The 10923-nt window shown below is 54.3% G+C and overlaps 1 protein-coding gene across 1 annotated transcript; it reads right to left on the reverse strand.

Annotated features, from left to right (window-relative positions):
- Positions 1–1578: 1578 nt before the first annotated feature.
- Positions 1579–10201, reverse strand: GDPD2 (glycerophosphodiester phosphodiesterase domain containing 2). Its single transcript, XM_015832417.2, has 15 exons — positions 10070–10201; positions 9592–9695; positions 9409–9502; positions 8626–8685; positions 8301–8399; positions 6806–6899; positions 6039–6184; positions 5183–5265; positions 4879–5029; positions 4272–4487; positions 3810–3961; positions 3248–3395; positions 3041–3123; positions 2382–2410; positions 1579–2079 (listed from the first exon to the last, which is right to left on the reverse strand). Exons 1-15 carry the CDS (start codon positions 10175–10177, stop codon positions 2027–2029), a joined length of 1620 nt encoding a protein of 539 aa, XP_015687903.1. The 5' UTR covers positions 10178–10201; the 3' UTR covers positions 1579–2026.
- Between the last annotated feature and the right edge of the window lie 722 nt (positions 10202–10923).

Genomic DNA, 10923 nt, shown 5'->3' on the forward strand with positions numbered 1-10923 from the left:
CTCCCTCCCTCATCCTGCGCTTTTCAAGGAGAGCCTGTTTCTGCTTGGAAGGAAAGATGAAGGCAGCAATGTGTCTTCTGTGGCATGAGTAATGGGATCCGCTGGGATCCAGGATGAGGTACATGAGGATCTTGGGGGCTCGACCAGCTGTTTCCACCAGGATGTTGGTAGGGATCCAAGGCTTTCTCCGTCCAGTTATACTTCAACTCTTCCTCTGCTCTTGGCGTTGTGATGGGGTTGTTGGGCAATGGAGTCCCAAAGCACTGGGCGCTGGAGGGCCTCATCCGGGCCTGGCCTGAGGAGAAGCCTTCCGGAGGGTGGGGGTGCCTGCTGTGGGATTGGAGCTCTCCGGCCTGTCCCTGGGGGGCCTTGAGAGGGAACTGCTGGGCCTGCGGGCTTGACTTCCCCCCAATAAAGGTTCCGCCCCTCCTGTCCAGGTATTCTGCGCTCTCCCCCTTGACCCAGCCCTCCCCCCCACCCGAGTTTTTGTGGATTTGCTGAGGGGCAAAATGTGACAAATAAACCTTTATAATCCTCTGTCTCGGAACATGTCTTAGACTTCCCCTTGAAGGTTTGCAAGAGACGTTTGGCAGAGGGAGGAAAGGGGGGGGGCTTTGGAGGGAGGGTTGTGCTGGAGGTCATAAACTCTGTGTGTGTTTAAGCCTAAATGCTGGCTAATGGGAAATGAATCTTGGCGGGAACTGAGCATGCAAGTCGGCAATGCCAGGTTTCTGCTGGAACATCGGGCAGGTGGGCGGCAGATAGCAGTCTATACAGCCAGGCCAGAGCCTTCACAAACCTCGTGCAGGTCAGCAGCCACCCAGTATCCCTGCAAGACGAAGCAGCCTTGGGGTCACAGGGGGATCATTTTCAGGGTGTCGTTCGTAATGGCCAACCTGGTGTTTGCAGGGGGCGTGAGAGACCTCTGCCTTGTGTAGTGACTGGCTGCAGCCTTGCGGGTGCCCGTCCTATGCTTGGCCTGTCTGACTTACCTTAATAGATCGACCGATACCATTTGAATGCCGTGCTGCTAAATATTTCTTAAACAAGGAGCATTCTTTCTCAGAATAAGGAGGTCACCTGTCGTGAGGGACCTCACCCAACTATAGTTTCCCCAAGCATTTCTGCAAAGCGTTTCCCCTGCCTCAGTTGCCTACTCAGCATCCTTTTGACCTCAGTCCATTTCTAAATCAGTGTAAATTCGCTTCCTGTTAACGTCATCACCGCTTGAGCAAAAGAGCTTACATTGTTTTTTTAAAAAGTGAATTATTAACACATACACAGAAACTAGCATTTTGTTTCTAAAAGAACCTGGGGCAGCCTGTGACTCTTGCCTGCTGGGTGTTGTTTTATATGCTCTGCTGTTGAACGCTGTTCCTGGGAAAATCTTGGGGCTGAACCTGAATCCAACACACTTCCACACAGGAACAGGCACAGCCATTGGTGCCGAGACCCCTGGCTCACGTGCGCAGTGTTACACTGTTGAGGCCCCACCCTGGAGCCTTTGAACCCAGCTAGAACTGCCAGAATACGGGCTGTGGCAGGAAGCTGCTAGAGGTGGGACACCGAGGCAGCTGTGCATTGAGAGGGTGCGCCCCCACTTTTATTTGCCCTCCCTGGGAGTGGACTGAGTGTTTACAGCAGCATGGTTTCCCAGCCCGTACAGACAGCTTTATTGGTAGGGGGCACTTCAAAGATCCCTCCCAGTCCCACATCCAGAAGAAAATTGTCGGTAGCTCCCTAATTCTGTCCTGAGGCTCTACAGTAATTCTGGGATCTGGGTCTTGCTGAGGAAGGTCCCGGGTTCCAGTCTTGCAAGAAGAAATGCAGCATCCAGGCTGCCATGAACTTCTGCACTAGCTGCTCTTTTTAGGCTGTGGCAACACAGGCCCCTGAAACAGATCCCAGCAGCTGCTGCCAGCAAGCACCAAGGACGGGCTGTTCCCAGAAAAACATTTGAAAGAGGAGAGCCCTGCCAAAACTAGCAAGAGGGAGGGCAACATCCGGGGCTTCTGGGCGCTCTGCTTCACTCGGACAAGAGGCTGTGGATCTTCGTCAGGAGCACATCTGAGTTGGAACCTGCAGGCGGGAGGAGACGGCTGTGGGGGCTGCTGCGCCTGTTTCCGGTGCACAGCAGAGGGGTGAAGGCACATTTGGGATAAGCCATGTTCCTTCAAAGAACAGCAAATCTCGCTTGAAGCTGCTTACGGAGACAATGGAGGGTGCCTAGTAATAGGCAGCCCTCCGCAAAGTTCTGATTTCCCCAAGATGCTGGTGAGACCCTTTCCCCTTGTTTATACCCTCTTTATTGGTTGCCTGTGCAGCTGTTGTGTGCCAAAGTCACATTTTGTTTCCCGGTTATCCCAAAATACCAGCTTTACCTTTTGAGTCCTTTTTCCGAGACCATCTTCTGTAAAGAAAGAAAGAAAAAATCATGTCAGAATTATGTCAAGTGAGCCTCTCTGTTCCCTAGCTCTCTTGGCACCTGGGTGGGCAGCTGGAGAGCAACCAGGGTCTTTTTGATGCTGTGGCACAGTTGGACCCAGGTCACCTGGTGCTCCATCCAAATGCACAACGACACCTCTCTCAAAATGACCATGAAAAGCCCCATCTGAGAAGGACAAGTCATACAGAACTCAGGACCAGGTTTTCTCAACCTTGGCAACTTTTAAGATGTCTGGTCTTCAACTTTGAGAGCTGAACTATGAACCTAGAACTTTAACTCTGGGAATTCTGAGAGTTGAAGTCCACACATCTTAAACCGTCAAGGGTGAGACAGTGCAATCTGTTCTAGAGCAAGATTTTGGTAGGTGCTTTGGTAAAGGAGATCTGCTCTACCTTCTAGTAGAAAGACTGGGTCTCCAACTGTAGACCTAACACAAAGTAGACCTATCACCCGGGTGCATTTGCAAACCTCCATAATGGTGATGGTAGCAACCACATCCCTCACTTGAGAAGGCCCAACTGTACAGAGCTTGCAAGCTGGAAGAAGCTCCGTGATCTGACTGAGATCCCTCATCTCTGTTCACTCGGTACTCACTTTAGCAGCAAGAAAGCCGAGAGAACCAGCAGGAAGGAGACGCAGTCTGTCACAATCCAGATCATGCGATAGGTGGCCCGAGGCTGGGAGAAACAGGCAGCAGATCAGGCCGGGCGGCTGCCTGGCTGACCACTTTGTCCCAGGGAGTTGGAGTGGGCTGCAGCAGGTAGAGTAGTAGCCCCTCACTCACCCCCCCCGTGGTCTTACCAGCAGCCAGGTGGGGCGCTGCATCTTCTGTAGCACCTGGCAGGCATTGGTGGTAACCGAAGAAGTCCCGGCACACCACAGGAGGGAGAAAAGCCACGGAGCGTTTATCACATACAGGTTGACTGAGATATTGTTCCGGCGGTACTCGCTGCAGAAGGGGGTTTGGCAATAAAGCGGAGGTCAGTGCCAGCCCATAATAGCACAATTTGCATGAAAGGGCTTGAGGAAGGCTGCAGCTACATCCCAGCCTCTAGGAGTGTGAAGCCTCACTATGCAACAACGACCTGAGGATGACACACCTTGTTGGTTGCTTTCTGGCTTTGCTAACTGGTTATTGAAGGAGGGGTGGAGAGAAGTTATGCTGCGCCTCACTGCTCCACTTGAGCCCTCCCCATCCCGTTCATCTTTTGAGACCTTTGCCTTCCACACCCCATACATTTCCCAGCCTCTATCTGCCTTATAAAAGCTGAGCTGGGGTTGAAAGATATGTTTGTATAAAACCTCCCCCCTTCCTCAGATGTGACCTGACCTGACCGAGATAGAGCCCCTTCCCCGCTCTGACCTGATTTCTGCGCTGCTCAGTTTTTGGTAAGCCAGGTTGACTCGCGGAAACCTTACGGTCTTGTTGACCAAACATTCGAGGCCGTAGATGTGCTGGAACCCGGGCGCTTGCTGTTTCACCTGCTTCCGGAACTGATTAGGCAGCCACAGAATCTGGGTTGGGGAAGAGAGAGGACGTAGCAGGGCCTACTCACTGTTTGTCACCACTGCTGGAGCTGGAACTGGAGATACTCCTAAGGCAGGAGGACGCGGCTCCGATTATTTGGATCTGGAGCAGATCTGACTTCAGTCATGTTCCTTTCCAGGGTCACTGACTCTCCAGGACCAGGTAGCCTCAGGCTGTCCTGAAGCCCCATCTTCAAGGGGACCTGCAACTTCCCTTTCTCTAGCCTCATATGATCTCTGCACGTTTGGGTGCTGCTCAGAAGAGGGGTTTGTCTCACTCGGCACAGGGAAGACTCACCAGCTCTTGGCCGATGCCCGATTGGAGAACTGTCTCCACTGTGATGTTGACCAGGCGCTCATAGTGGGGGTCCTCCAGTGGCATCAGATCAAATATGACAGACACCTGGTGCCTCTTGGCCTCTGCCAGCAGCTCCTTCAGAGACACAACGTGCTGCCTCCTGGCCTGGGCCATCTCTTCTTCCGAAAGGCTCCAGGCTGTGAGGAAGGGATGCTTCTGGTAGAGGAAAGGGAGGTGGATCAGCCCAGCCGTTGTACAGCAACCCAGGTTAAATCATGCACTGGGCTTGGAGGGGCCACTTTTCGTCTGCTGGACTCTCCATGCAGATCCAGCTTCTCGGCATGCACGGAAAGTTCTTCTCAAGAGTCAGGACCTCTGCCACAATGCCCTCCTTGGGCTGCTACTTGCTTTTGTGCAGGTGCAGAAAACTCTCCTTTTCCATCTGCTTCTGATCCAGACATTCCCTGTCAACCATTATCCACAGAATCCAAGGTGGTTCACCCCCCCCCCCCAATATCAACCAACTCCAGATGAGCAAGCCAGATGTTCAACCCAACCAATCCTAATCAAACCATGTTTTGCTCAAGCGGCACCATCCTGCTCTCACCTGCAAAAACCAGCTGCCAGCATCAAGTTGCTGCAGCTGTGTCCAGCTGAAGGTGTTGGCTTTGGCGTGGGCTTGGGTGGGGAAGACCTCCTGGACATTTGTGGTCCGTAAGAGTGTCTCATCATGCATGAGGAAAGGGATCCCATCGGCACTGGGAGTGAAAAAAGGAGAAAATACCTGGATCCTGGACCTGTCCTGAGGGGGGGGGATGAGGGACCCTCTAGATTGGTGCCTCCTGAAGCCAGGAATTCCCTTCCTGCATAAATCTTCCAACAGAGCCACCACTGTTCAGCCCATCTCTTACCTCACTCGGACATCCGTTTCTAAGACACTCAGGCCACAGTTGACGGCCTTCTGGAAGGACATCATGGTGTTCTCCGGTGCCAGCTGGAGAGGGCGGAAGGAAGGTGAAGCGGGAGGGTTTGGGATCCCCCCTTGAGACGTCTAGCCAGAGCCTGGGGAACCTACCGCCCAGCTCTCCAGGAGGGGGTTCCACATCATCTTGCAGGTGGAACAATTTTGGCAGGCCGAAGGGTTCTTAGGAGAAAGAGGCGGAGCTGGGACATCTTCCTAATGTCTTACAGAATAACCGAGTTGGAAGGGACCTTGGAGGTCTTCTAGTCCAACCCCCTGCACAAGCAGGATATCCTATGCCATTTAATCCAGGACGAAAAGGCAGAAAAATCCCAGCAAGGTGAGGCTGTAAAAGTCAGCATGGAAAAGCTGCTGCTGTTTTAAGGACACGCCTGTCTTGGTGGAAAGAGACCTGCTGGGTTCAGGAGGAAGCCCTCAAAAGAGCTGCGCCAACCTGGTGCACTCCAGGTATGTTGGGCTTCCACTCCCCAGAGTCCTCCCCAGTGCAGACACTGGGAATACAGTCAGTGAGCTCTGACACATCTGGAACGGGAGGGGAAGACAGCTGAAGGTAGTTCCTGTTTCCCTAAAACTCCAGAAACTCATCCAGAAAGGGGATCCTAGCACCACCTTCCAGCTGGCGCTCCATTCTTGTTCAGGCTCTGCATGTACAATTCTCAGTGGCCCTGATCAGGAGAAGCACCCAGATATTCCAGCCTCTTGAAATGCTTCTGCAGGCTCTCCTTCCTAGGAGCCTGGCCAGCCTCACTCCAGGACTGAGATGGAATGGAGAGGGAGGGACTTACCATGGGAGCCCCACGGTGCCCAAACAGGGCTGGTTTGGGAGGAAGCTGGCTCTGCTCCAGGAAGCAGGGTGAGTCGATGCCCAGGGGGGCCAGGTATAAAGCCAGCGTTGCGCCCAGATACAAGAGCAGGAGAAGCACCCGGAGAGCTGCAGCAACACAAATGGAAGAGGGCCCCAAGCAGTCAGTGGGGGCTCTTGGTCCCCTTGAAGACGGTGACTGGATCCCCAGACCAGCTGTCTGCCATCTGTGAGAGCTGACTGCTCTTCATCTTGCTGTTAATCCTAGGGATCTGCTCCCCCTGCCCGATCCCTAGCATGGTAGGGTTGGCAGCAGCCCTTGGGCTGAAGGCCTGCCTGGTATCCAAATCGGGGCAGCCCCAACAGAAGACTGCCCAGTTCTGACTGAATGCCTGCAGCCAAGGGCAGCCCACCATCTCCCCCTGGGGTTCGCCCCAGGTGTTCCGCTCTTGCACTCAGGAAGGTTTTCCTAGCATCCGGCTGGAATATGCCAGTCCATAATGTGGGACTGCTGCTCTGTTTCCCTCTTTCAATGCTGCCCGGAGAGTCTAAGGAAACGGCACCACCATACACTTGGGGACCCTACATCCGAGACCCCCAAATTCCAGGCATCACTTTAACAGCTTGGGAGGAAGCTGCACCTGTGTGTCAGAGTTAGGGTGCCCAAGTTCACCGTGGAACCACGCCCAAGGGCTGCCCCCCAACCAGGCTTTCATAAGGAACAATCCCACCATCCCCCACCCTCAGTACCTGCATGGGAGATGTGGTAGAAGCAGGCTGCTACTGGCCAGGCAAGCATCGTCAAGCCCGCCACTGCTCCGATGTGCAGGAAGGGGCCGGTTGCCTGGCAGGACACAATACAAGGTGGTTGGCCTTTCCAAGGGCCCTGGGCACCAAGAGAAGGCTGGCCCAGGCGGGCCACAGTTTGGGAATCCTCCCAGGACTAGGGAGAAGGGCAGCTGGGTCAGGAGGGGGCTCGAAGGAAAAGCCACACTATCCCTTGGATTGGCAAACGGAGTCCTTCTGAGATTGTCTCTCCTGCTGCTCTCCACCAACCAGAACCTGCCCCTTCCCTCTTCCTGGACTTTTTGTCCCCAGACAAGGATTTGGGTCCTGTGGCATGCCTGTCTTGGAGAGTCTTCCCTGCTAAAGGGCACATAGTTGTCTCTGATTCCGGATCTCCTTACTTTCCGCCGCGCCCTCAAGACATGGCTTTTCCAGCAAGCGGNCCTGACCTAGGGAGGATTTTAGGTAGGGATTTTAGGTAGGGACGTTTTTAAAAAGTAATTTTAATGGGAATACAGCAATCAATATTTGGCTTTTAATTAGGTTTTAGTGGGGTTATTTTGTGTATTTTTGTATGATTTTTTGTATCCTGTATATTGTATTTGTGTTTTTAATATGCTGTGAACCGCCCTGAGTCCTACGGGAGAAGGGCGGTATACAAATTAAATTAACCTTAACCTTAACCTTAACCTCTCGCTGGGCGCTCCCAGCCTGCCCATTTCATGGAGCCAAAGGGCTGACCATTAGCCTAAAGGGACGCTCATCCAGACCCGGGACATGCCCACCCTGTGGCTGCCCAGCCTCCATTCTCCGGGCGGGCCTGGAAGCAACTGGGCATCTCTCCCTGTATGAGACGCGAAGTCATCTGCTGCAGCTCAGCCAGCAGGTGGGGCAAGAACAGAATAACAGAGTTGGAAGGGAGCTTGGAGGTCTTCTAGTCCAACCCCCTGCTCAAGCAGGAGACCCTCTACCATTCCAGACAAGTGGTTGTCCAGTCTGTTCTGAAAAACCTTCAGTGATGTCAGACAAATGATTGTCAAATCTCTTTTTGAAAACCTTCAGTTTTGGAGCACCCACAATTTCTGGAGACAAGTCGTTCCACTGGTTGATTGTTCTCACTGTCAGGAAGTTTCTCCTTAGTTCCAGGTTGCTTCTCTCCTTGGTTAGTTTCCATCTGTTGCTTCCTGTCCTGCCTTCAGGTGCTTTGGAGAAATAGGTTGACCTCCATCCCGTCCTCTTTGTGGCAACCTCTGAGATATTGGAAGACTGCTATCCTGTTTCCTCTAGTCCTTCTTTCCATTAAACTAGACACACCCAATTCCAGCAACCGTTCTTAGTATGATTTAGCCTCCAGTCCCCTAACCGAGGGGGAACAGAGGGTAGAACAGATACCTCTGCATGGGCCTTGGCTTAAAGCAGGAGGCAAAGGGCAGCCCTGAGCAACTCTTAGGGCTCCTACCTGTAGAGCAATGTGGGCACTCTCCCACTGCTCCGACCACTGAATTTCCAGCCCCACAAAAGCAGTCACTACTATCAGCGCAGTCAGGATCAGAAGGCCCTGGAAGAAACAGAGAAGACATCTCCAAGGCCCCGGAAGTCACCCAAAGAACCTCTGTCCAGGAAGAAAACCAGGTCCTATGTGGGCAGGGCCTGCTGGTGTGGCTGGCAAGGGACAATCAAGGGGAGGGCATCCCAGAGGGAGACCATGAACCGAGCCCAGCAGGAACCCTCATGGCTTCTGCCCAAGGACAGGAAAGGAGGCAAGCAAAATACCGTAGTCTTACCTTGTGGAGCCAATGCAGCTTCAGGGGCTGATGGCAGAGCTGAAGGCAGAGGGCCAAAATCTGAGATGCAAACAAAGGAAGATATGAATACCCTCCCCCCACATACAGTAGCTGCTTGGGGCAAGAAAACCTCACTTGGAAAGACCCTGAACAGAGATGGAGTTTATGCAACCCTCACCCTTCTGGATGTGGCTGGAACCCCAGTTCCCTCAGTCCCAGGTAGTCCAGTCAAGGTGGGCGAAGACCACACACCAAGAACAGGAAACATGCAGACCCGACTTATAAAATGAGCACCCCTGTCCTTGTCTGCCTATTTCACTCTCCTGCCCTCCATTCTGAGCCTGAGATGCCCAAATGCTAAACAGGGACCCTCCTTCTCAGCACCCCTCCCCTCTTCTGGCTTCTGGGAGGCTTGCCCACCTGCTCTGCCACCTGACTTTGTCCAAGTTGAACTGGAGAAACAGGGCTGCCCATTCGTCAGAGTGAACCGGGGCTCCATTGTGCCAGTATAATATCGCCCTCTCAATGTTGCAGAGAGAATTCTGTTGGATGCTGCTGCAACACTCCTGCCCCCTCCCCACGAATTGCAGTCCAAATTGTGGGACAGAATTTAGCTTATAGCACAGAGATATCCCGAAGATCCTCCCACACCATCAGCAAGGGGGGGGGGCGATACAGAAACCCCCCAGAACCAGGGAGCCTCACTCCCTAACCATTGCAAAGTTGGGCCAGGAGGGGAGGGGGACTAGTGTGCTAGGAAGGATGGAAAGGGGGGGGGCTTACCAGCAGCAGAGAGGAGTAGGTGACCAGAGTGGCGGTCACAGAGAGCATCACCACTGACCAGTCCAGCCACCATTCTGTCTTCTGGAAGACAAACCTGTGCAGAAGGGGGGGGGCAGAGAAAGCTTACCGAAAGGTCAGAAAGGGGCACAATGTGGGGGGGGGCAGAGGGCGCCTTCTACTCACTCGTTGAGGTTGTGGAAATCGTTGAGTGTGACGAGGGCCACGTAGAGCCAGGCCAGAGCAAGAAGGCCAACGCAGAAGAGCAGGAAGAACCAGGCGCAGTCACACTGCGGATGGAGCGGAGGAGGGGCTCAACTGGCGCTGCCATCCCAGGACCCCCCCAAGGGCACTTCCCCCCATGGCTACAGGGGGGGCAGAGGAGGGGCCGCCCCAGGAGGGAGGTGTCCTCAGCCCTTCAGGCAGCCCACCCTGCTTTCCATGAGGATCGGGTGGGGTAACCAAGGCCCAGCTTATTTGGGGGAGTGGATCTGGGGGGAGGGAGACTCTGAAGCACCGGAGTGGGTCTGCAGCCCATCCCCAGAGACCCTTGGGGCATCTCCTCGCAGTTGCAGGGACATGGGGTGGGCCTTCTGCCGTTCCCCCCAGGGACCCTGTAGAGTGGGGGGGGGGCTTTCAGACACCCCCCCATGGGTGCACACACCTTGCTGGTCTTCAGGCCCTTCTTGTGAGTCCAGTGGCAGCTGAAGAGTCCCAGCAGGCAGGCGCTGCAGAAGCGTTGGCGGCAGCAGCAGCCCCCGCTCTTCCCCATAGTCGGTCACTTCCTGGGGAGGGGCAGCCCCACCCTGCAAGGAAAAGCAGGCAGGTCCTTGCTCTTCCCCACCTGCCCCCAACTGCGGGGACTGTCTGGCGAGGAGCGGGAGGCGAGTTCAGCCAGATCCCCTGACTCATCCTGCAGATTCCCAGAGGAGGCTGATCCCAACCTGTGAAACCTGGCCAGGTGAGCCCTGCCCAGCCACCCCACCCCAAGGCGGCAGGTTGGGGCAAGCCCGCAATGCACAGAGGCAGTTTAGAAAGCCATTTAACCCGCCATCTTCTCCCAGGCGGGGAAAAGGGAAAGTGGAAGGGATCATCTCCTGCTGGAAGAGCCGCTGGGGTGCAGCCTTTGGCGAGGGAGCCGGGCGTCTTCTGTGCCCGCAAAGGAAGGCTGGGCATCACCCTCACCTGCCCCCAGAGGGGAGAAGGGGTGCAGGGAGGGGCCTTCCTGCTGTGCCCCAAACATGGTTGCTTGAGCATAATCCCCTAGATCTCATATCACAAACCAAATTATGAATGTTGGATTTTTGCTCGGCTGAATGCTCGAGGCAAGTTAGCAACATGTTTTTTTCCTTAATCCAACAATTAAAAGCTAACTACTAACCCCGAAAGCCCTCCACAGGCAGGCTGGGGCTGCTAAAGCAACACCCGATCTCATTCTGCTTTACTGCAGTGGGCAAACTGTGATTTTTAAACCGTCAGGGACACCCTAGTTGCAAAGGACTGAGACGTGGCCTACGT

Source organism: Protobothrops mucrosquamatus, unplaced genomic scaffold (genome assembly GCF_001527695.2).
Source record: "Protobothrops mucrosquamatus isolate PMUCROS unplaced genomic scaffold, P.Mucros_1.0 scaffold4, whole genome shotgun sequence".
Lineage (NCBI taxonomy): Eukaryota > Metazoa > Chordata > Lepidosauria > Squamata > Viperidae > Protobothrops > Protobothrops mucrosquamatus.